The 26,394-nt window shown below is 42.9% G+C and overlaps 1 protein-coding gene across 1 annotated transcript; it reads left to right on the top strand.

Annotated features, from left to right (window-relative positions):
• Positions 1–60: 60 nt before the first annotated feature.
• PCMTD2 (protein-L-isoaspartate (D-aspartate) O-methyltransferase domain containing 2) lies at positions 61–11,477 on the top strand. The gene is made up of 6 exons (XM_017833177.1): positions 61–321; positions 2,983–3,311; positions 4,583–4,685; positions 6,447–6,618; positions 7,574–7,697; positions 9,218–11,477. Exons 2-6 carry the CDS (start codon positions 3,005–3,007, stop codon positions 9,598–9,600), a joined length of 1,089 nt encoding a protein of 362 aa, XP_017688666.1. The 5' UTR covers positions 61–321; positions 2,983–3,004; the 3' UTR covers positions 9,601–11,477.
• The last annotated feature ends 14,917 nt before the right edge of the window (positions 11,478–26,394 follow it).

Below are 26,394 nucleotides of genomic sequence, written 5' to 3'. Positions count from 1 at the left end.
GTGCTCCACGCGCCCCCCCCAGGCCGCGGCGGTGGTGCGCGCCGCGCGTGCGCAGTGGCGCGGCCGGCGCTCAGCTGGGCAGTGTTTACAGCCCCGAGCGCGCCGGCCTGGGGTGAGCCGAGCGGAGCCGAAAAGAGCCGAACCGAGCCGAGTGGAGCCGAACCGAACCGAACCGAAAAGAGCCGAACCGAACCGAACCGAACGGAGCCGAGCGGAACCGAACCGAACCGAAAAGACGCGAACCGAACCGAACGTAACGGAGCCGATCGGAGCCGAACCGAACCGAACGGAGCCGAGCGGAGCCGAACCGCGGCCGCTCAGGTGCCTCTTTTCTTATTAAATCAGTAAATAACCCCACCTTCGCTGTTCTTCCTGCAGCGCGTTATGGCAGAGCAGGGATTGCCCTGGAGACCTGCTGGGGCTGAGGAATTGCGTTTGTGCGCCCCGTGCATTGTTCGGAGCCGTCCCCCGAGCCCCCGCCGGTGTTTGTTTGCAGCGGGAGGGAGGGATCGCCCCAGTTCCAGGGTTTGCTTTCAGGTTGAACGCACCTGCTCACGTGGGGCCGGTCGCTTGGTTTGTTTTTCTGCTTTTGTTTGTTTTCTGCTGTTTGTTTGTTTGTTTCCTCTCCCGTTTGTTCGTTTTCTGCTTTCTGTTTCCTTGTTCTCTGTTTTGTTTTTCTTGAAGGGGGCGTTTCCCCGGGGGGTGTTTCAGCACCAAAACGCTGCTGGGTTTGGTGTCCGTGTTGTTGTAGGAGCAGCGAATTTTTGCGCAGTGAACTTTGTCCCTGGCTGGGATTTGTGGAAACCTCTTGGTTTTGCTTAAAAATTCCAGCTGGGGCTTGTTGTGGAGGGAGAGGGTTTTCTTTTGAAAAGTTTGTTAAAAATAAGCCCTACCCACAGTCTTGGTTCCCACAAAGTTAAAGAAATATATAGGATTACATTAAAAGGAATTCGAATGTCAGGAGTTCTGCACATAAAACAGTGATTTTATTGGAACTAAGTTAATGTCCAGTAAAACTGATTATTTTTTATGCCTGTCACAGCTCGGATGTTCCATTTCGTTAAAAAAACCGTTTCAGACAACAGTTGTTGTTGTGTTCCATGTTGTAGAACATGGAAAAACACTTGTTCATATAGCTGAGCTAAAACCAGGTCAGACCAGTTGCCCCAGTGGGGCTCACGTATATGAGGAGGAATTTATTGGGGATCCAAAGTGGAACACTGTTAAAGGCACAACTTTGTATTCTTAGTTTAAACCTAAAAATCAAGATTTTTTTTTTTAATGGCAGAAAGAGTAGCAGAAATAAGCAAGCCTAAGAAACAAAATATGTAGAGGAAACTCAAGGGAATCAATACCCTCAGAAAAGAGAGTGTTTTAATGTGGAATGTTACATAAAGTGAATTGAACAAAGATTCAGGTAACCCTACATGTGCAAATGCACAGAGGTTTTGAGTATGTAAGAAGAGGGGGGAAAAATAATTGGTAGATTAACCCACCTGAGCCTTCAACTTGATGTGTTTCCACTGTGAAGTAATAAAACACAATCATTTTTTGGAGAGAAAATGAAGGAGTCACTGTTGAAAGGAGAGGGGTGGCTTTTTATTTCAAGTTTTATTAATGGTCTTGAACTGGATTGATGTGTTTTGAGACATGAATGGATTAAAAACTGGCTCGAGGTCCCTGCCTAAGTATATCCTGTTTTGTGTGCCTCTCCAGGTAATCAGAATGGCATGTTATTTGAATAACTGTGAAATTTCCTTGGAGTCCTGCAGCTTTTCTTTGTTTCCTCTGAAAACGAAAGTCTATAATTTGCTCTTGCTGAATGTAACAAATAAACTCCCAGCAATTTTGCTGTAGGCAGATCTTCTGATCCCAGGAATGAACTCCAAAGCTGCTGCTTCTGTGGTTATTACTGTGAGCAGGGAAAGGCATTGTAAATAAATGCATTGAAAGAGTCATGTTGGGGTTTCTGGAAAGGATTTTTTTTTCTTAAGATATGAGAAAGGGGGAAGAGCTAGGTTAATTCTGAGTGATAAGTTCTTCTGTGTTCTTCTCCCCCTATACTTCTTCCTTTAAAACCTGTAGCTGTTTAACTACATGAAGCATTATAACCATGTGTAGTGTAATGCACGGTCAAGGAAAGCGTTTCCTTTCCTTACCCCACACCCACAAGCCTGAATAGGTCCATGATGGTGTCAGTGAAGTCAGAAGTGTTTGTAATTCAGAGATCTCTGTCACTCAGGAGTTACCAAATTGAAGGTGAGCTCATCTAGGGCTTAAGAGGACCTAAGAAATTCCACAGGCTGCAGTGGAAATTCTCTCTGCAGTTGCTGTATCATTAAGTGCTTTACTAATGGGGGTGGCTCAAGCTCTAGAGATGAGCTGTGTGAAAGTGCATTTATTTGCTAAAGTAAGCAAGGTTGATGCATCAGAATTGTTGGGCATTTTTAACCTCTGTGATATCAACGCCCTGATGCACGTTCAAAGAAAATGTAATTTGAGATTTTTTTGGATTTGCTGCCTGTGTCTTAGTCTCTTAATTGATGCTGTTAGAGATAGAAAGTCTGCTGGTGGCCAGAATTCTGACAGACAGTCAAACTTGCACTGTTGGTTGGGCTTGCAGTGAAAAATGACCTACGAACACAGGAGCTGGAATAATCCTTTATATAAAAGGGTTCAGTGGAAAAGCTGGTAAAACGTTGGGAGTGTTTGAAGACAGAACTTGCACATTGAAATTGCCTATTGTGATTTTCTTCTCCCCCCACCCCCCCACTAGTGTCAGGTACTGGATGCCAGATCTGCTGCATTTTGTTTTCCGTTGTTGGAATGGGGGCTGGGAGTGCTGCTGGTGATGTTTTTCCAGTGCTTGTGCTCCTTGGGAGTACAAAAAGGTCTCTCTCAAAGTACTTCACAGACAGCAGCATAATTTAGTGTTGAAGTGCACGTTCTGTTCCTCACCCTCCTTTATTCTTTTACTTTTAGTGTCTATAGGAGACTGCTGAAGATGGGAGGCGCAGTGAGTGCGGGAGAAGATAACGACGAATTAATTGATAACCTGAAGGAAGCACAATACATCAGGACAGAACTGGTGGAACAGGCCTTCCGAGCCATTGATCGAGCAGATTACTACCTGGAAGAGTTCAAAGACAATGCCTACAAGGACTTGGCATGGAAGCATGGGAATATTCATCTCTCAGCACCGTGCATTTACTCTGAGGTGATGGAAGCTTTGGATCTGCAACCAGGGCTGTCATTTCTGAATCTTGGCAGTGGCACTGGTTATCTGAGTTCTATGGTTGGACTCATCTTGGGTAAATACCTTTTCGATCACGTTAACTTGTTTGCGTTAGATTTTGAAAAACATGTTTTGAAATCTGGAATGAATCATCCCTCAAGTAATGGAACTAAAAGATAGCTGGGAAAGTAAAGAATGCGTTAATCCAGCTTGTTTATCAGGGTTCTTGCAACCTTCTCTCTGGAACCAGGTGGGATCCAGATTTCTGTGGCAGATCAGAACAGGCACAGATGTATTTCCAGAGGTGGCTGTAGGGGATTCCTGCAGGAACATGAACTTGGGTTAGTTTCCTCTTAAGGATGACCCCAGATCAGGAGTACAAAGCTGAAACCAGTATTAAGCATGTCCACAGAAAGCTGTGACTACACCTGCACTGGGCCTGTTTCTGTTCACACTGTGCTGTTTAGACTGAGACATGTTTGAGGTCCACTTTTGACACTCACTAGCAGACGGGTGGGAATATTCTCTGGAAAACACGGAGTGCAGCAAAACTGATTTTGTGACCGCGTCTACAGTGACACAAAGCAAATCACCCAAGTGCAGTTGTGCCCTTTCCATTCACCCTGGGGTGTCTCAGTCAGAGCTGTGCTGCCAGGATAGATAGCAAATGGCTGTAGGGTACAAACTTCCCTTTAGTGGGTGTCAAGAATTTTAACTGCTGAGATGTTTGTTCTCAGGGTAGAGTCTCGCTCCCATCTCCCATTTGTGGTTTTCTCCTAGTGTTGTTGAGATTACCAGGGATACCAATATGTAACTCCAGGGCTTTTGTATTCTTTTGAATTTTTTCAAAAATTACCCTGTCAGCTCTGAATAAAAAACACAAGTGCAGAACAACTTCTGTATCTCCCAGTTTATTTTTGCTGTTAATTGAAGTACAGTGGATGATGACTTTTCCTGATTCCTTGTCATATCAACAAGGGGGTATAAAAATAATATGAAATTTTTTAGGGATGTATTAAAACATGCAGGCAGTTGTTCTGCCTTGGAATTTTTTTTCCAGGTTTTGCAGCAACGGCAGCAGTGCTTCCCTGCTATGGAGAAGTTTCCTGCATAGTTGAGAGCAAATGAGTCAGAATCAATTGTGCAAGACAGGCTCATTTGCTACCAGAAATTGCAGGTATAGGGTTGCAATTCCCATTGTAGTGCTAAGAGAGCTGACCCTACACAAACACTGACTGTCTGACACTCACGGGAAAATCTGTTCCAGGAAGTAACCCAAACTGTATTAATCCTGCTGGATTTCGTGGTGTTGCCTGTTCCCTTTATCCTGGTGTTCCACATTTGCAGGTCCCTTTGGTGTTAACCACGGCGTGGAGCTTCACTCGGACGTGATCGAATACGCGAAGCAGAAATTGGACTTCTTCATTAAAACAAGCGACAGCTTCGACAAGTGAGAGCAAAATGCCTGTTGGGGTTAATTTTGTGCGTTTGGCTTTAGTCGTGGCAGTTCTTGGCTCCCGTGTGGCCCCTCTGGATTCAGGGTAATCTGAGGATTCGGGCTCCTTAGGCTTGCTGAGCTGCGGTGTGTGACCTTCGAAGCCCGTGTATTGTGGGGGAGTTTCTGAAGTGTTTGCTGTGTTTTCAATAGCCGTGCTGATGCTGCAGGGCTTAGAGGGAGCTGAGGAAGTTTGTTTGTTTTGAAATGCACTTGCAGTAACAGCTCGAAACTTGAAATTAACTATACTTGTTCTTTTTGTGGTCTGGGAGCGTGCACGGTGAGGAGGAGAATACGAACTGATTTCTGTGGTGGCCTAATATGTTTTATCAGAAAAGAAGAAAAATGACGTTTTAAAATAAGGAGGTAGTTTTAAGATGATTAAGTTGGTACTAAAACTGCTTGGGATTTGATTGATGTTCTTCCTTAGAACCTCCATTTTGCTGCTGTCACAAGTAATAACTTTCCAGCAAGATAACCACTGCCAATAGTAACCTCAGCAGTAAAAGTTGTAGCTGTCATATTTTTGGATCCATTGCACAGTTTGTTCAGACGGGGAAGCGAAGCATCTGTGGATACCTGATATCCTCCTCTCCTGGGAGGAAGAAAATTAAAGTCATTACATGCTGGATTTTAGACTACTCAGCCTTGTGCTGCTCCTGCTGTACTGGAAAGCTGCTGATGAGAGGGCTGTATTTTCTGGATGTTGGCAGCAGGCTGACGGTTTTTGGCGTGGATGGTGCTCGGCTGGGTGTTTTTTTTCAGAGTCACGTTGCTATTGTTTAAATAGATGTTTTAAGGAAGACTTTTTTTCTCTCTCCAGACAAATATAGCTATGGAGCAAAAGTGAGCTGAATTCAGGAATCATCATGACTGGAAAGTTGGCATTGCTGAGTGATGTCTGCTGGGTTGTGCTGTTGGAACACCGTGTGCAGGAACTGTTCACTGGCTGCTCTGAATGTCCAGCACGCTTTGCAAAACCAGAAAGCTTCAGGAAGTGTTTAGGAATAAATAGATGCTATATTGAGCTGCCACTCAAGATACCAGTAGAAGAATGGATGTGTTGTACAACTTCATAAATGTAGGGCTTAAAATTGATGTAGTTTTGGAGCGCGTAAGAAAAGCAGAAGCATCATAGAATCATTCATTTTTCTTTTACACTGAGTCAGAAATGCTGTAGGCAAAAGGTCCCTTTTTTTTGTGAAGGGTAAAATCACAGTTCTTTTGAAGCTAATGGCAAAACTTCCATTGGCTTCAGCAAAGCATAATTCTGTAGCATCAGGTGATAGTTCCCCACATCTCAAAGCCAGCTTTTGAAACTGCAACAATAAACCCAGGTGCAGTCCTTAAAAGACTTTTTTGTCTGCAATCAGAGGTCTAATATTTATATTTGCATATTATAACTGAGTCAGTATCAGGTGACTAAAAATAGCTTGTTCTGAAGAGTTCCCTGCATCTCAAGTATGAAATTATGCATCCTTATCCTTTGGAGAGTTTAATCCATGAATTCTGACCTCATTGTTCTGCGGTTTTGAGACTTCTAGCTCTGTTCTGTTACAATAATGTCTAGAATATGTGGGCTTTGGAGGAGAAATCCTGTAAAACTGAGGGTTTTTTCCAAGTGTCTTTTGTAGTTTAGTTTTTTCAGAATTTTGAAGATAATTCATTGGATAAATTGTATTATTCTTGTCTGATACAAGTTGTCTTCACTTTCAGATTTGAATTTTGTGAGCCATCCTTTGTTACTGGCAATTGTTTAGAGATTTCCCCGGACTGCACTCAGTATGACCGTGTTTACTGTGGTGCTGGAGTACAGAAGGAACACGAGGACTACATGAAGAACCTCTTGAAAGTTGGGGGAATTCTTGTCATGCCTCTGGAAGAGAAGGTTGAGTGCCTTTCTTCTCCTGTTTCTCTTTCAGTTATTCCTAATTCTAATCTTGATTTGGTCAATAGCTGTTCCTTTATCTTGCCCTTGTAGCAGGTTGAAGAAATCATTAAGTGCACTGGTTTTCACTATGAGTGGAAACTGAGCTCTGCACATTCATAATATTGAGGAAATTTATAGTTCTATCAATCTTTCACATATTGAAGTCTGTTGTTAATTGCAATTTTACTTTCATGCTGCAGAAAATGTATGCAAGGCTTTGTTCAATTACATAATCTAGTGTTGGGCTTGATGACAAAATACAACATTTTGCATATCCCAACTGGCTTGTGAAAGAGCCTGCAAGATGTCTCTATTTACAAGTGTCAATGGAGCCTTTTAGTAAAAAGTGGGCAAGAGCCCCATGTGTGAGCTCAAGATTGCAATTCAGTTTTATCTCTCTGGTGTAAAGATGTGTTGTTTTAATGGGCTGAGGTGTAGGTGTCTGACCTTTTCTCTCTGTCAGGGTACAGAGGAGCAGGGTGCAGGGTTCCTTCCCAGTACGATGGTGTGCAGTGAGTGCAGTGCAAGTGCAAGAAATTTGAGCTGGAACATAAATCCAGTGATCTGCAGACCTCTTCAGGAGTGAATGTTCATCGGTGACTGAGTTTTCTCAGGCATCAGACACAGCAGCTCTGGCCCAGAATGGAGGAAGGTCTGGGAAAGCAATGTCCCAAACTGCCAGTGCCCTTGCTCTGTTGCAAGAGTTACTTGGGGCTAATCCTGCAAGAAGTTCCTGTTTTTTATTTTTTTTTTTAAAAAACCCACCAGTGTTTCTCCTTATCACCTTTTACTGTTGTAGCTTCCAGTACTTTAACCACTTGTTCAGACAGAAAAGTCATTTGTTCATTTTTTTCTGTACAAAAATCTCACTGTAGTTCACACAATGGACAATAATCTCCTTGTTTTGGTTTAGTTGACTAAGATAACTCGTACTGGTCCTTCTGCCTGGGAGACCAAGAAGATTCTTGCTGTTTCTTTTGCTCCTTTGATTCAGCCAAACCACGCAGATTCAGGAAAATCAAGGCTTGTTCACTTGCGTGAGTACAGACATTCCTGAGCATGGGGGAGTTTCTTCTGCTGTTTGGCTGTGAGCTGTGTGACATCCCTGGGAATCCTTTCAAGGAAAATTACTCCAAGTGCTTCCTTTTTGTCTTGTGCAAGAATGGGAGTTGCATAAAATAGATTCTAAATTGTGGAGTCATAGAATGGCCTGGATAGGAAGGGACCTTAAAGATCATCTGGTTCCAAAGCCCTGCCATGAGCAGGGACACCTTCCACTAGGCCATCATTCCAAATACAAATGATTTCTTGTGAAATTGTACCTGAACTTTGAGGGATGTTTGGTTGTTGTTTTTGCACGTGCAGACAATTCAGTCCTGAATTATGTATTGTCGTGGTTCTCAATGGGAAATACACACTCAGGACCTGTGAATAAAATATCTACTCAAAGGCCCTCATCCCACAGCAATTCAGAATTATCCCGAAGCTGGAATGCTTGAGGAATACAAGTTGTGCACTTCTTGGTTGGCTTTTTGAAGTGCAGGTTGTATCAGTGGCCTCAATCTCTAGATTAGGATTTCAGGGTCGAGAAGCCTCTGAAGGCAGAGATACCTTCATAAAGAGATTAGTCAGGCTTTGGTCTTATTCTGGAAAGGTGTCTGCATGACAGAAAGGAGCTCGGGAAACAATCCATACTGTGCTGGAAAGTCCACTGAGTGCATGTTTCAGCATGTTTTGCGTGTAGGTTGCTTTATAGTGAGACCTGCACATATATTACATGTAAATTTTTTTCTGCTTCCTTCAGGTCCCAGGAAAGCTTAGTTGTTGGTAGAAGACAGGGATTTTTTGTTTCAGTTTTAGTTCATTTTAGTTCATGAATGTGTGTGTATTAATACATTTTTTTCTTTGTGCTCTATGAGTTATGTCATGTATTTATGGGCTGGCAGCAAATACGTGCAGAAGACAGGACAGTCTTCCAAACCATTACTGTGGGAGATATTTCAGTACAGTAACTTATTGTATGCTTCTATAATTTCTTCTACAAAATGGTTTCCATCCTGTCTTCTCCCACTAAGTAAGTCTGAAGCAGTTTTTGAAGAGCATAAATAGTACTTGTGTTTTATAAATACAGAACTTGGCAAAGCTGAAGTAACAGCCCAATAGAAAAATCATTTTATGGAAGAGTTAAATAAACTTCATGTCTAGTTATCTACAGTAGGAAAGTAGCTTTTTCTAAGTAATTAAACAGTCACAGTTCTGGTTGCTAAGTCTGCATTCTTATGATCTTTAAGATGTGTATCTTAAAATAATTGAGAACTTGAGATCAAAACAGGCAATTTTTTTAATGAGACAAATGCGCAATTAAATTTTGTTTGGAAAGTTGCAGTGCAGTTTATCTGAGTTGACAGGAGTTGAATAGAGCTGTTTGTGTAATCGCAGCAGGGATTTCAAATGGCCTGATTTAATTTGAGCAAACAGAACTTTTCCTGTGAGTGCTTTTGGGAGGGGTGGGGGGGCAGTTTTTCCGTGTCTGCTCACGGGTTTTGTTTCGTTCCAGCCCCCGTGGCCGTTCGCAGCCTGCAGGACCTGGCTCGCATCGCCATCCGAGGAACCATTAAGAAAATAATTCATCAGGAAGCGATGAGCAAAACTGGGAATGGGCTGAAGAACCCCCCGAGATTTAAACGGAGGCGTGTCCGTCGCCGGCGCATGGAGACCATTGTTTTCTTGGACAAAGAGGTCTTCGCCAGCCGGATCTCCAGCCCGTCAGATGATAACAACAACAGCGAGGACATGGAGGAGGAGAGGCAGGAAGAGGAAGAAACCAAACCCTCTGAACTAAAGCCAGACCCTCCTGTAAACTTTTTGAGAGAAAAGGTCTTGAGTCTGCCTTTGCCCGATCCCTTGAAGTATTACTTGCTTTATTACAGGGAGAAGTAGTTTCCTTCTTCTAGAGAGTGGGAATTAGGCAGAAAATAAAGTACTTCTTAGGGCTTGACAAATGTACACCACTTGCTTGCCTGCAAATGTGACCACGCAAGGCAGTAGGCTGGGGAATGTGGCTGCTGTAAACTTCAACATTATAGCTTTTTTGAGTTTCTTTGTCCTTCTCAGTTGTGTGCTATAGTTTTATCCTACAGCAGGGATTCCTTAGGAAGCAAGTCGGTGAAATGCTCAGCTGCTTGTGGAAAGGAGGATTTAATTCCCTTGAAACTAACTGCACAGAGATACTCTTAAAAATTTCATGGCTTCTCTGCTGAATGTCAGTTTTGAAAAACTCTTAAGCAGTTCCCCAAAGACCTTTCCTGTCTGTGCTCTCTCCCACTAAACCTGCCATGGGTTTGCCATGGTGTGTGTTTAATGGACAGTTAAGATTATCAGTAAAACCTGACCTGGCCAATCTAGTTTCTTCCAGTAATCTGAAAAAGCACAACTTTTACAGAAAGGAAAGAAATTTTTGGCATTACCCTTGTGGCATCCAGGTTTTGAATGAGAAGGAAAGCATCAGCTCCACTTTGGTTGCTCTGTTTTGCTTATAAACTCTATTTAATTTTTCAGTAAAAAGTAAAAGTGTTTTACAGAATACTGGTTTTCTTAATGGGAACCACCTGTTCTAGTGAATGAGTTGTTGGGGTTTTTTTGTGTTTTTTTTTATTTTTTTAAAGCGATGGAGGCAAAGTGAGGAATTGCAAAGCTTGCTTGACTTTGACAGGTTGCAGGGGTTGTCAGAGCTGGGACTGTGGTCTCTGGAAACATTTACAGAGTCATTCTGAATGGGGAAGAGGGTAGAGAGGAGCTGCAGAGCAGTGAGTTTGTGAAAACTGACTGTGAAAGCAGAATCTGTGGGGTTTTGCTGTCGTGTGAGATAAGTGTGGTCATCTGGGCTGAACAGAGTGAAGTGCAGAGCGCCAGCCTGAGAGGTAAATCAGCCCAATACAGTTTTCTGGAGGGTGTCTAGAACGTGGAAACAGTCTAGAAAGCCAGACTGGTGCAGTTTTTAGGTGTTCTGTGTATGCCCCTGCTGTGGCAAGGTGAGCTGACTGGAATACAGCTCGTGCACACGAGTTGCACGTGCGGTGTGTGCAACCAGGTTGCTCAGCTTGGTGCGTTATTTCATTCCTGCAACGACGAAGACGTGTTTTAACAGGCTCACGTGGAAGGACTTGACACTCTGCAGTTCTGTGGGTGTGAGCCCTGATTTTTGTTTGCAAGTCTTCCCGTTGTGGTGGTGGAAGGAGATACCGTGGAATTATAGAATCACAGAATGGTTTGGGTTGGAAGGGACCTTGAAGACCATCTCGTTCCAACCCCCTGTGGTGGTCAGGGGCACCTTCCACTAAACCAGGTTACTCAGATCCCCATCCAGCCTGGCCTTGAATAGTTCCAGGGATGGGGAGTCCACAGTGTCTGTGGACAAAAAAATACCATGTTTAGAAGAGTTTTACTTGGCTCAGCCTGTTTGAAAAATCTGCCTAAACTGGTAAAGGCTGGAAAGAAACTTGAGTTTGTGTTGATGTGAAATACTCCTAAAGCTGGGGGGGATGAAAGGCTCCCTCTCAGTAGGTGGTGCAGCTGTGTTAAGGCATTGCCCCATCTGAAGCACTAAAGTTGGTATCACTTTGGTATCTTTTTTTTTTTTTGTGTGTGTATGTGCTGTCTCCTCATTCTCTGAGGAGCAATGAAAGAAAGACTGTCTTGCCAAAAATACGCCGGGTTTTCGGTTAATGGTCCCAAGTTGCACAACTTGCTTCATGATAAATAGTGTTTCAAAGTTTTGTGTGGCTTTGAAAATAAATGGATAACTCTTGTATGCCTGAGCCCGAAGTGAAGAACTCTTCCTTGCTTCATAGGAGTTCTGTGTATCTTTGATAATATCATCTCCTAATACTGTATCTTGTGCCTGCGGGCACATAACACAGGCACAGGCTGTGTTTTGCCTCTGGTTTCCTAAGTCTCCACTTCTGGTCTAAATGGCACCCCAAATTAGCTTGCTCCCTCAGGTTTTTATTTCTGTAATTTAAGCAGGGCAGTTCTGTGGCCACTGAGCTGATGGTTTCCTGTAAACATGCACATACCCACCGTGTAATTCTGGCAACTGCAATGGATTTCTTCCCACAGATGAATATCCTGAATATGGTGGTAAAGAGAGGCTTAATCTACGTGTCATTATTCTCTGTGCTCCCCCAAAGGCTGTGGCCTCTGTATTTGTTAGATGTTTCTGCTTAATAGGTGTCATACCGGGTGCCTTTGTGTATTATGGCACAATTTCCACACCTCTCTGTAGTTCAGGGTGCCTCCTGCTTTTGGCTACCAGGTCATCCTTTGGTTTAATTATTAAACTTTTAAAGAGTTCCTTTAAAAATGACATTAAACTTCAGGTTCTTACTAGTAAGCCTTCCTGAGCTTCTGTTAGAGCTGACCAGTTGAGGGAGAATTATCTTTCATTTATCCCTGTTTGGTTTTTATTCCCCATCCCAACTGCAGTTGTAAAAGATAATTTATTGGATTTTTCACCAGATTTGCCTTTTTTATTACATTTGCTAGATTTTTGTAGCTTTCTATAAGATGCATAAATACTGCTATTTTTTTCCTGGATGAAGTTGAATAAATAAATATATATATACAGGAAATTTATGTTCTAAGTTGTCAAATTGTCCCCCTGTCCAAAAACACACAGGTCCAAACAAACATAGTAGAAATTTTATGTGTAATATAACTGTGAAATAGTATTGCTAATAGCCTGTAAATAAGGGGGAACTGTAAATACATTTTCCCTGTGCACAAGCACTTGCACTGTAGTTTTGTAGGCATTTCTAGTAGAGGAATTGTGTTAGAGCTGAGTTTGTATAGTCTGTAAGTTGTCTAGGAATTGTACCTGCTTTGTTTCCTTTTGTGTTCTAAGTAGTCATCACTTTTATTGTGACTCCTTTTAGGTTTCAGTCCTGCAGTAAATTTGGAAAAGAACTGAACTTCAGGCTGCTTTAATCATGAGTGTGTAAGTTGAAAAATCTCTGTATTGAAACTAGAGTTAAATTGGCCTGAGGCATGCAGAAGTGTTACACAATTTAAACTTTATTAATAAGTGTTTCTGTATCAATAAATTCAGTAAAGACTTTTTAGCCTTCTTAACATGGCTTTGCATCATGTTGTGATTAGAATACTTTGTAGATAAGTACTTATTTCCATAATTGAAGGGCAAAACACTAGAACACTAGAAAAAACGTTTGGTGCAGGTGCACAGTTTTAGATGAACTCCTCAGAATATAATCTCAAAAGAAACCTGCCCAGCTGATGAGTTCCAAACCTTTATGTAATGCAGTTGTGCAAGATGATTTTTGGAATCAGCACACACACAGCTGATCTGGACTTAGTGTATATCAGAACAGTTAAAGAGTGAATTCACTTACCTGGCTGATCAACCTGTGGACAACAGATACCCAGAGTTGATTCAGTTGATTTCTGTACTTCAAGGAATTGCCTAAACCAAACATGGCAGGAGTTTATTCCATGCATTCTGACCTGCAGCTCCCCTCTTGTCCCCTGGGCTCCGCTTCAGTGCTTAATTAATGCAGATTTTTGAGAGGTGTGTTCAAGGCTTTCATTTCTCTGGTACTGGGGATAATATTTTGGCTTCAGCTGTGGTAGGCAACTGATCATAACAGCAAATACAGCTGTTGCTAATTAAATGAATCTGTTAACCTTTATTCCATAGGATAATTGCCTGTCTGTGTGTTTCTTCCTGTCATCTGTGTGTATGATAAATGTCCTTTTACCAGCTATAACAGGAGATTAGTTCAACGTTAATGTTTTCCTTCACGTGATGCTTGCTGAAACAAAATCCTTTTCTGCTTTGGAAAGCCATGGATGTGTCATGGAAATGGTATTGAGGAAATTAAATTTGTCAGATAATGTTTATGTTCACTTCATTGCAAAACGTAAACCATCACAATTCCCTGGGATGTAGGGAGGGGGTAGGTCCCCTGAGGGAAGTCTTTCTACTGGGACAGAATTGATAGTTAAAACAAAGGTGGGGGGAGAGGGAGGGAGAAACACACCTGAGAGAAACCCCCAAACTTCCTTGCATTCTACAGGTCTGAAAAGCTTGTGTGGAAGAGGCTGGAAATGCTGGAGCATGGAACGTAAGGGTTAACTTTAATTCCAGTTGCTCAGGAGTTAATTTCTGGTTCTTGCTCAGAGCTGCAGACTCTTTTAAACAATTTTTCACGTTGATGGAAAATCAGATAAATTAATGTGAGAGTAAGGGGACTGGGATTGCTGGTGTTTCATAACATCCCACAATCATCCCATTTGTCGCGGAGGGGAGATAAGCAAAGTGGGAGAGGTAGGGTTCAAGTTCAAGGGAAGATCTGCTTCTAAGAAAATGTGGGGGTTGCACCACTTGCCTTTTTGCACTCGAATTATTCCCTGTGGCTGCTGTTAAATCTGCTGACTTGGCTGAAGATCCCATGCCTACAAAGTAGTGGGCAAATACCCATCAACCCTTCCTGCAGCTGCCCCCGTGGCACAGCCGGGCGCTGAAATACGATTCCAGACGGTACGTAAGGAAACCTGAGTGGGGCCTGGCCCAGCTCTCCTGCTGCAATAGAAATAAACCTAGAAGGGACTTTTTGTTGTTGTTGTTCTTGCAGAGGGGTGGTTTAGAGCTCAGAGTTTATGCACCAAGATGTAACGGAGGCAGGAGGCAAAAGCCCCGTATTTGCGAAGTGGCCGGGATGTGCCAGGGAAAATAATGAGTCCAAAATACTCGGGTGTGGTTTGGAGAGAGCAGTTTTGTTTATTTTCCTAGAAATAACTTCCTTACCGAGCAGCTCCCAAGTAGCTCTGCTACCCTGTCCTAACAGAGACCAGTGTAGTTTGGAAAGAGATGATGTGGGGAGCAATCAACAGAACTTTAGTCATGAAGACTTAAACATAACACGCGTTGTCTGATGCACATGGAGGATGTGCTTCTAATGCGCTTGACATCTCAAATTGGAAGTAAAAGCTGTCATATTCACACGGAGCACTCTGATCTCAGCTACCAGTTGTTGGGATAAAGGCTAAAGCTGATAGTTTGGCCTTTTACAACCCGTTTTTGGAAGGTTGGGTTGGGTGGCCGCTAGAGGACACTCTGCCCAAAACCATGAGTCGGGTCCACAGGGGGAGCAGATGAGTTCAGCAAACTTGCTTAGATTTCCAAGTGATGTCCAGGCAAACAAATAGCAGATTGCCTGAGGACTAGAGGCAGAAAACCTGCAGTATAATGCTCTTTTATAGCTGGAAAAAAAATAGTGATTTTACCTTCTATGACATGAAATTTTAGGTGAAACCCCAAACCCAACGCACTCCCCAAATGATCAAGTGACAGAGAATCTGAAGGGAGAAGAGAACCGGGAAGGTATAAATGTCAATTTTGTTAAGTACTTCTCTGTCACATTAATTATTTTTTAGATTACAGTCTAAAGCAGATGTGCAGGTTCATGGGAAACCTTCATTTGATTGTCCAGGTAATGTGGATGTGTTTGTACTTCCTCAAGTACCTTTATATCCTAATGTGTGTTAGTGCCTCCCTCATGCTAAACCCACACATTTAAGACCTTGTGTAGTAATAACTGCAAACCTAAAGACAAGCTGGTTTCAGTCCAAGCTTCTTTACAAAGGTGATTAATTCAGATGGGAACAAATCCTGCCTTTTGTGTCTCAATTTTATCATTCACTGGGAGAAACAAACAAAGGACTTAATTTCCTACAGTTCAAACTCGGTTGATTTCAGTGTTTCTTTCCCTTTTCACCCCTCAGTTGCCTTTAATGTCTCCAAAATCCTGACATTTTTCCAAATGGCATCCTTATAGAAAGAAATTGTATTTGGCAAAAGGTCTTTGAAATGAATCAGCTTTTACTCTGTGTAAGAAACTTTAGAGATTGCAGGATGGGGATTTGTCTTTATTTGCAGGTTATTTATCTCTGTGAGTGATCTCCCTTTTAAAATCACTTATCTGTAGCATTCCACACTCCCATCAGCGGTTGGAAACGTATTTTTGCTGGATGTTATAACTCCATGTAATAAGAGACAGCCTCTATCCTAAAAGTCTTAGTGCCCAACACATTTGACAGGCTGTTGGATAAGACACTCTCCTTAGTTTTCAGAGTGTGCTAAGGCAAAAAATTTGACATAAAAACCTTGACCCTGGATCTTTTGCATCCCAGCTCAGCTCTGGAAGCACGGGATCATTTTTTGGTCATTGTCCATGAAGGTGCATTCTGCTGTCAGACAAATGCCCCAGGAGGAGGGTGAGGAGTTAACTTGCTGTTCGAAAGAAGCACCAAGGCGAAAATAAATCAAAATTAAGAGTTTATATTTCAGCGCCACAATTAAAGAGGGGTGGGGACAGTCTGATCTTCAGTGATGTGCATAATGGCAGAGGGGGTGGGCGGTTGGACTGTCAAACTGCCTTAATTTAATTGCAAACACATGCTGATGAGTCCCCTCCTCCTGGACCTCAGGGCTGGGAAACTTTTTTTTTTTTGTCAGCTCCCTGCAGTTCAGAATTGAGGCAAATGCACTCCAGCAAACACCATGCTCATCAAACCTTCAGCTCTTGGAGGCTTTTTGTGTTTTCTCCTCTTGCCTGGTTTCTCCTGCTCCTGCCCCAGTCGCTGCCTGTGCTTCAGGACCACGGTGCGATGCATGCATCTGATGTTGGAAACCATCCCCGAGATCCCGCCCCAGACAAACATTCTGTGAGTAACCACTTCATTTTACTGCCTTTCTCTACCTGCTTGGTCTTTAGAAAGAAGGGAAAAAAAAAAAAAAAAAGAGTCAAGGCCAAAGGCATACTTTTGTCTTCCCTTTTTTTTTTTTTTTTTACCTCTGCAGAATTCCCAGCCTCACAGACTGTTTAGTGCTTTTAAAACACAAAACAGAAACTGCTTCTTTTGGCATCAGTTAATTGCTGATGGGACAATCGAGGGAATTGAAAAATTTTGTAAGAATAATGCCAGGGCAAGCACTGGAAGACTGTTTTGGAGAATCAAAAGTCATAAATATTAAACTGAGCTTATAGAAATGCATGCAGTTTGCATTTTAGAAAGCTTTGGGTGTAGGGGAGAGAGGAAATAAAGCAGTTCAGGCTTTTGTCTCTATCCTTTCCTGGTACATACAACACCATTTCATTCCTAAATTTTTAAGTACTGGTTTTACAGTTTCTATCTCAACTATGCAAACCAAACTTAAGGGTTATTTGAAAAGTAATGCTTGTGATAACTCACAGATTCCTTGAGAAATAAAGTACCTGTGAGTGAGGGAGCTGCTGGCTTAGTCCATTCAAACAGGAAAGGTGGAGGAAAAGGATGGATAATGGTTGGAGACTCCTAAATAGCTCTTACTGAGAGAGGCAGAAGAGCACTTCCCTGTGATTCTAAACTAATCCTGAACCTAAAGGTGGGTTTGAGATGTAGTGGCATGTGACAAAGTGCTTCCCTTTGTGCTGTTCTTATCTGATCTCTTGGCTTGGAAGACCCTTTTTGCAAATAGTTGGAAAGACTTGTCAAAAATTAATCTTTGCACTCATCCTGCTTAAACTGCTGCCAGTTGTAAAACTTCTTCAACATGAGCTGCTTGTAACAAACTAAATTTTATCTCAGCTGGCACATCCACACCAGCATTTCTCCCACAGACATCTCACTAATGCTGCTGATGCATCTTCTCTGCTTGCAGCCTGAGGAACATGATGTGGGCAGGATGCTGGCATTGAATTGCTGCCATCCAGTCCTGCTTTCATGGATGGAGACCACAGAGGTTCTAGCATTAGTGACCCACAGGATGAGGTCCACACTTGCTACAGCTGCCAAAGCTTTCTCTCTCCTTGGGCTGTTGATGGAGTGATTATTTACAGTGTGACACTGCTCAGTACTGTGCAGACTGGGTAGGGATGATCTGCACTTACACCAACTCGCAGTGTCTGGCTCTTCCAATTGTCACCAAAGCTTTTCTCCCTCTTATTCCTCTGCATCTTGAAATATCAAAATATTTCAAATACCCTGACATTGTTTGATTTTAGCAAAGTAACTGGTTCCTCCTTGGTTAAACATGGATTTTTACTGAGGGGAAAAATTTGTTTCATTGGCTGAACTGAGATATTTCTGAGCTCATTAAAGCTTAATTTCTGTTCTGTGTTTGAAATGTGGCCACATTTGCTGTCACATTTGCTCCCTCTGGCAGCAGCACACTTCATTCTCTGTGCTGCAGGGAGCAAAACCCTGACCCTGGCCCATGCTTGGCCTTGCAGCTTTAGTAAAATTCCAGATAGTATCTTGCTGTGATGGAGGCTGCATTGAATTGCCTGTAAAACTGAATCTAGAAAGGTGACCGGGTTTTCCAGTGCAGTCACCCTAATTCCCTCTCTTCTGCTCTAACTGGTTTGCATGTGCACTGCTTGTAAATGGTCCATGTTTTCCCTGCTTAACCATTTGGAAAACAGGTTTATTTAGTTTAACAGAAGAGCAAGAACTTTGAATGGGAACCTGGATTTTAAAACATTAACTAAATGGTACAGGTGTGAGACGTAAAAGTAGTAATATTCCAAAATGAGGTGACTGTAGACCAGTATTTTTTAAGGCAATTTATCTGGTTTATTCTCTTTTACTACTGTCTGCATAATTTTAAGCAAACCCCATACTGGTAAGCAGAGATCCCCAAAGATATAAAGACACATGAGCCTGGTGAGTGCTCTCTGTTGGCAGATCATGTGCCTTTGTGTGGTGTGTGGCAAGTAAAAATCCTGACTTCCTGGCTATCTTGAAGATCTAATGTATGTAAATGCATTTCCCAGCCAGCGTCCCATTGTATTATTATAAATAACATTTGAATAATTAAACTTTTTTTTGAATTGTGCAAGATCAAAGAATGCTTCTTAACCAAGCCCTGACTACTCCAGCTTTTTGGTATGTTAATCTTTCTCCTGGGAGGACTGTTGTGTCAGACTGAACATTTAGAATTATAGCAAGAATAGTCTTGATCATGGAGTTATTCTGAGTAGAAAATGTGGGATATTTTCCACACTTACCCTTCGGTATGAGTAGGACTGAGTCTGTGACTGCAGCTCCAAACACGATCCCAGGCTCCAGCTCGGTTCCCTTGCAGAACAGCTGCAGTTTCCAGATGGAGTTTGCTTTGAAGTTGGGAGTTTGGGACTTTCTGACCTCCGTGACTCCGTGCCATCCTCTCTCTAACAATCCTGGAAGAGTGGGGAAGTCTCCTCGCTGGCACACGCTGTCCCTCACCAGCCCCGTTGGCAGATGGCCCCCTCGGGGCTGGAGCCAGCTGGCGGAACTCGGAGCCGCCCATGGCCTTCTCCGAGCGATGCTGGGATTGGCATGGAACCAGTTCCAGGATTGATGAGCTGTTACTGGCTCCTCTTTGGTTGCCATTTCCCTCCTCCCTTCCCAGTCCCAGCTGGGTACAGCTGAGGATCCGGCCCAGTGTCTGGTTTTAGCAGCAGACCATTTATCGCTGGTAATGAAGTCTGTTGGTTTTATCCTGAGCAGAGGATAGAATGGCAGGAATGATAGGATGGCAGGAATGACTACACGTGTACAGAGAAGCTATAAAAATTCGTGGTGTAGAACTGCAAACGTATTTTGGCCGTTGTCTGTTCAATTGGAACATGATTATCCAGATGTGATCCGCTGGTTATTGCTGGGATTCAGGCAGTTCTTTTAGCCAGCAGCCCAAGGAGGGGAGCAGCTGTGGAACATACACTCCAAAAATTTGAATAGATCCTTAACCTTCCATCATTTATTCTACACTGTGACATTTAAGACAATAAGCTTTGAAACGTGCGGGCACGAGTGGAAGAAATCCACGGAAAGAAGTTCCCCTCTGGCTGGCAGCTAATGGATTGCAATCCAATTATCCATGGGTTATTCTCCTTTCTGCATTATGCAGAGCACATAATGAATGAGTCCTGCTAGAGAAACATAGCTGAGGGCACAGGCAAAGACGGGGCAGGATCTGGGATCTGAGCACATTGCTGGCATGAACTGAAGGTGACCCAGTTGTTCACAGACCTGGCTGCTAATTGGGCAGTGTAAGCATGGCCAGCTTACAAGTTTTGTTTCCCTTCATCATTGTGCTTATTGTTTGGTGGCTGCTCAGTTCCTCTCTTCCTCCCGCAGGAGGAAGGCTGGAGTAGGACAGGGTGTATCTCTCTTAGGCTATTAACGAGCATAGTTTTGAGAGGGAATTTTATACATTTGTTGGGGAAAGGTTTACTGAGCAAATGAGTTCTTGGAAATGCTGCTCCCATTGTGGTCTCTGTCGTGTGTTTTGGGTTGAAGAATGGATTACTCATTTCCTCAGTGTGTGATGGTCTTATATGCAGCCATTAAACACACACCCACACGTTCTGCATGTGCCAGGTGGGATCTCTTTCTGGCTACTTTCACTGCAGAATTTAATCCTTAGTAAACCTTTTAGAGGTGACCAAAATTTTCTTTATCTTCTATTTATAGAAGTACCTTCATTGGAAGGAAAATGGGGAGGGAAGGCACTTAAAACATATTTTCCTTCTAGAAACATTCCAGCATCTTTTGATGAAAGCATCCTAACTCTTGTGATTGTAGCTATCTTAAGTGTTTGGAATCCTGCCTTCACTGAACTTCCCAGTGCTTCAGCATCAGGTTCCCACTTGAGTTATTTGTATTTTCATTGCCCTCACCACATCCTTCTCTCCATAGGTATACTGGGATTTTATCATCTGCTTTTTAAGGAAGAACTGTGTGTGTATTCTGGATAAAAACTTAAATGGTCATGATTTTAAAAAAGCGAAAGACTTGACACCTATCCTGCATATTAAAGAGTTTCTTTTACTTCCTCTGGATCAGGGTCAGAACACACTTCAGAAGGAGGGAAGTTTGTCTTCATCTTAGATGGGAAATATCTTGACTAGATGGTGCAAAGGAAATAGGCATTAAATTAAGAGAGTCCTGCTCCTGGGTGCCAGGAATTCCCAAGAATAGACTCAGCTGGTTTGAGTAGGATCAGACCCTAAACTCCATACCCACTGCTAATAAATAATAGCTCAAATTATCTAAGATTGATGACCTCAATAATTTTTTATGTAATCTTCCTTCTTGAATATGTGTCCAGGACCAAAACTATGCATTGGAGATGTTCTTTGCTCCTGTCCTGCTGGCAGGAGCTAAAGGGATGCCACGTGTCAGTTGAAATGATTCCACCAGGGATGAGGCACCAGCAGATGCCTCCTGCCCTGGCACTGCCTTCCAGGCCAGGCTCTGAAGCATAGCATTCCCACCAGCTTACATGCACAGAAAATGTGGGATCAAACCAGCTTGATAGACTGGCTGCTGGATTGTGACGCAGAGGGAGCCCTTTTGAAAATCTGACTCCTGTTTATGGGAGCTGAAATCTTAAAAAGCTGCATTCAGGAATGCCTGTGGTAATTTCTTAATTAAAATCTAGTGTTGCCGTCCCCTAAAACTTCAAAATGTGAGTGGTGTGGCAGTGTAACAGGGAACCACAGCCCTGCATCTGCTCGCTCTCTACTGTTTCAACCATGATCCCGTCGTCTCGTTTACTTGTATTTCCATGCTGAACATATTTTCCTTCCTCTTCACTCTTTGAACAGTCAAATCTTAATGTCTTAAGCTGGTACACCCCAAAATAGCCAGGACTTGGAAAAGCCCCCAGCCCTGAGCCTCCCCACAGTCTCCTCATCTGCCTTGCAGAGATGGCAGCGCTCAGCTGTCCATGTAGGGACTGGGAGATGAAGGCTGTCATTTATTAAAGCCATTTGGGGACTCGTGTGGGAGAGGGACATTCCTGAGTTTGGGAGCTGATGACAGTGAGTCTGGAAGACTTCATTTCCATCTGAGCAAGGCAGTTTTCCCTTCTTGCCAGGACTGGAGTATTTTGGCAGGATGGGGGAACCTGCAGAGCTGACTCTGATGTTCTGCAGATAAGCAAGAGAAACGAGCGTTTTTCTGGTAAATGTTCTGGTTCTTCTTATATATGGAAACTTGACTTATAGGATATTTTTAGGATGTGTTTAGGATGTCTTTCACACCTTGCCTTCCTCAGGAAACACTGGAAGGAACCTCAACATCTTACCTCTGTAAAACCACCTTTACTCTCTGTGTCATTGTTGGTAATGATTGTGTGGCTGCCACTTACCAACCAGTTCTGGGTGAAATGCTCCAGAACTGTCAGCATTACTGCTGTGCACAAAAGATGCTTCCATGAAACCAACCCAGTAATTTCCATGGAACTGCAGTAAAATGCCTTTTGTAGCTAATTATCTGCTTAGTTAACATAGTAATACACGAGTCTGTGAAAGCCTCAATAGATTAAACAAAGTGAAAGTTTCTTGTAAAAGGCATTGATTATTTTATATGCTAATCACTGATAATTATTTCACAGTGCTTGCAGGGATGATTGTTCTCATAGCAGCTGAGATCCTCAGACAGATTGGAGTGTCTTTCTGTCAAGACCCATTTCCCAATCCATTTGCAAGTTCTGGCCTTCTGTGTAGCCTCTGTAATGGGATTGAGTTCCCAAATTCAGAAAAGGCGAGTTATTTCTATAGCAGATCCCAGACTATCCATGTATTCCAGCTCACTTTCCTGTCGGAGCTGTGGTGCTTTGGCACAAGGGTTTGGTGAGATTTTCTGCTGAGCCAGTCAAGCTGGTGTTGTCCAGAGGGATCAGTATTGGGTGACCCAGGACAGCTGCTGTTCCAGGCCTCCAGTGAGCACTCTGTGTATGTGAAGGTAGAAGAGAATCTGGGATATCTTTTAGCATCAGAAATTCCCTTTGTTCCTTGTGGGAAGGTATCTTGTAATCCCAGACTGCTGGCCTTGAAAACATGGGAGAGAGTTAAATCACAAGGAATTTAACTTTTCTCTCCATTTTGCAAATTCCCAGGTAGAAAGGAGCAGGCAGGAGTGAGGGAGCCCAGCTGCTGGTGCACAGGGCAGCTGGAAGCAGCTGGGCATGGGAGAAGCTGTGTGGTGGGTCCCTGTGAAAAGCACACTTGTTCCTGAAAAGAAATGTAAATTTCCAGAATAAGCGCCCTGGGAATAGAGAGAAACAAGTGTTTCTGTGTAAGAGGAGGCAAACTCTGTGGGGAATGTTCTCAATCAAATACAGGCAAGCCAGGAAATTCCCAGTGCAGCCCTCCATGACATTCATTGCCAGCGGTGCTTTAGGCTAAAGGCAAGGTCTGGAGAGAAAACATTGTGGATGAGCCAAAGTATTGGGGCTTTTACATGGTAAAGAGGAAGATTTAGGTTCCTCTGCATCTCCAAGGACTTTCTTGGCTGCTCAAGGACATCCACATCAGTGGTTTATTTTTTCCTGTGTTTTCAGAGGTGTTCTCTCTTACCTGTCGTTCTGGCTTTTGCTTTTTGTTTCAGCTGTGGGAGCTGAGTGCCTCAGTGTGAAGGAGGGCTGGGAAGGATTGCAGTTGTCTTTGGTCATTAAAATAGTTGTAGGGTTTTTTTCCCCGCCTGCAGCCTGTGACCCAGAGTGGTATTTTACACTTCACTGCCTGCTCCCTGCTGCCTTCCATGAGCATCAACAGCTCCAGCCCTGACCCCTGTATATTCCTTCCATGGATTTGTAATGTTCCCTATTACCTGTAGCCAGCTGCCTGGACTAATTACACAGCCCTTTACAACCCCCCAGGGCAGGCAGAGTTGGTATCTGTGCATTGCAGTGTATAAATCAAGTTTGTATTTCTTCACCTTTTTTCATGGTCTAGTCTTTCCTCATTTCCTTTTAGTGAGGCCATGGAGAACAGGCAGCACATTGTGCTATCACTGTTGCCAATGTTTAATTGTGTTTGCCTTTATGGTGTCAGTCATTGCCTTGAAAACTCTGTAAAGACACCTTCAAGTTCACATCATCAGGGAAGAAGGATGTGGAACTCCTTCCAAGAAGAAGGGCAAGAAAAATGCATTTGAAGCAATGCAAATAAAGCCAAACACACCTGAAAATGTCAAAGGTGAAGTTAAAAGTTACAGTTCCAAAGGATGATCCTTTGGGACTGCAGTTTGCAGTGGACAAACAGAGCTGGTGAATTACAATTAGAAACGTTTTCTTGAAATACTTTGAAGCTCTGTTTCTTTCTGCACTCTAACTTTTCTGTGTGCAGTATTTACCACTAAGAGAGGGGAAAGATTTCTTACTGTATCAGTCTTCTGATTCCTTTGGTCAAAGTGGAAAAGTTAAATGGAAAACACAACAGAAAAGACAATGTCCACTTGCCGGTGTTCTGTTGCATTCACTGATAACAAAGGGGTAACAAGGCAGAGATTTAATATTTCAGTGTAATGTGAGTAAAATTGCCATGCATTTTCTGCCTAAAAAGTAAGAACATTCTTATGCACTTTTTGGCGTAAAAGAACTAGTTTTGCAAACTACTAAGTTTGCAAATTAAGAAACATTACATCATGGGACTGTATTATTAAGAAACATTACATCATGGGACTATGGTTTTAAACTGAAAGAAGTCAGGTTTAGATTAGGTGTTAGGAAGAAATTCTTCTCTGTGAGGGTGGGGAGGCCCTGACACAGGTTGCCCAGAGAAGCTGTGGCTGCCCCATCCCTGGAAGTGTTCAAGGCCAAGTTGGACAGGGCTTGGAGCAACCTGGGATAGTGGAAGGTGTCCCTGCCCATGGCAGAGGGTTGGAACTGAGTGATCTTCAAGGTCCCTTCCAACCCAAACCAGTCTGTGATTCTACGATCTTAAAATAAAATCAGCTTTACTTATTGTGTAGCCTCTTCCCAAGTACTCGCTCAAAGCTGTTTCAGCCCCCCCAGATACTCCCTGTCACTTTGGGCTCACCTGCAAGGACTGCACCTCTTTCTAATCTGAATTTTATAAAGGCCACAATTCTTGTTGATGCCTGTCTAAAAATAAGTGTTGGACTTGTAGCTATTTGTAGAATTATTATTTTAAACTCTGCTTCCATGTGTAAGTTACCACCAGAATGATGGGCAACTCGTGTATTTTTCCTCTTAAAGCAAATGCCCTTAAAAGGCTGCCTTAAACTGAAAAATAGCTGTGTGTTCTCTAAATGGGATAGATCAAGCAGTGTAGGATTAAAAAATCAACCTCATTGTTTTGCTTTGGACAGAAACTTGCAGCAAACCCCATTTGTCAGCCTTCTGTGGTTTGTTATAATACACTGGACTGTGCAAGGTGCCAAATCAATGCACAGTCTCTATAGAAGTGTTTCTACTTGGTTAACCAGGTTAAACCACTTAGCTCTTATTTTATTATCTCATTAGCAATCCAAACCCCATGTTTTAGGGTTCCAAGTTGATGTAGTTCCGTGGGCAGCCCTTGGAAATTGCCAGAATCCCCTGGGGTCCAGTAATTCTAATTGAAGTTGGCACAAATTTGAAATGCAGGCAGCGATAAGCTGTTGTGAGTCTTGGAGCATCGTGGAGCAAAATGGGAAATGCTTATTATATGAGGTTATTTGAGCAGATTTAACCATTTTAGGGCAAAGATAGGTTTGCTAGGGAGCTAAAATACGGGTCCACGTGATGATGAGTGTTCCCTTACAAATTAGTATGAGATGTAAGTGTAATTGCACTTCAACTTGGGGTGTTTTGCTGGAGACCTTTTCTGCTGCTCATGGAAATGATCACCTGAGTCCTTTCAGTGTTCAGTTTTCTGTGAAATTAGACTATAGAATTTTCTCAATATAGGCTTGGCCCAGCTCACTGCAGACAAGAGCAGACCCCAACCATTGTTGCCACTCCTTCTCCACTCTGTTCCTTGGTCTTTGTCTCCAGTTTTCCTGTTGATGTAGGCCTGGTGTGATAGACCCTCCCACCAGCCCTCCTCCCTTCCTCATGGGGATGATGCTTATTGCTAATGGCCTGTTTATGTCTTCTGCTTTTAGAGATTTACGCTTCAACCACATCAAGGAGATACAACCTGGAGCCTTCAGAAGACTGAAGAACCTCAACACACTGTAAGTTCCACTCTGAGGATGTCCATTGTGTTGGTACTGTCACCTGTAGCAATTTAAAGGTGCCCTTGGGCTTTTAGTTATTTCAATCAAATTGTGCATATCCAGCTAAAGCTTTAAAATTCTCTCTGTCCTACTCTGGATCATGTTTCTTAGATTTTTTAATTAAACATGCCATTTAATAACCTTCATTTTTCACAATTAACCTCTCTTTTAATTAAAAAGCCGATGCATCCCAGTACTGACTGAGGATGTTTGGGCAGGTATGGCCTTAGAATAGCCCATAGAAGAAGCTCTGGCCTGGAAGCAAAATAGTGAAGGGATTTATTAAAAGCTTCCTCTTTCCTGTGGCCTATTTGAATGCAGGAACCACATGAGTTGCTCTATGTAAGTTTGATTGAAGTGAGAAAGCATCTTTTAAATGCCACCTTGTCCCTATGCCTTGCCCTGGAATAGATGCCTACACCTGCCCTACTCCAGGAAAGAATGGGAGTAGAAAGCAGTTCCTCCAGTCTTTCATCCCTCCCTCACATTGATGTACTACTGTACTAAAGAGCTTTTCACTCTTCTCAAAGGAAATCATGGGAGCCTTTGCTTGTTCTTGCTGCTGCAGGGTTTGAAGGCAGATCTGAGTAAATCTGCACCCTGTAGCCAAGAAGCTGAAAACACACCAGCTCCTAAATCAGAACCAGAAGCTGTGTCAGCACAGAACTGTGCTGGATGTAATTG

Source organism: Lepidothrix coronata, unplaced genomic scaffold (genome assembly GCF_001604755.1).
Source record: "Lepidothrix coronata isolate B3197 unplaced genomic scaffold, Lepidothrix_coronata-1.0 Scaffold212, whole genome shotgun sequence".
NCBI lineage: Eukaryota > Metazoa > Chordata > Aves > Passeriformes > Pipridae > Lepidothrix > Lepidothrix coronata.
Note: the sequence above shows the minus strand (reverse complement) of the source record. Positions and strands in the feature narration are given on the sequence as shown.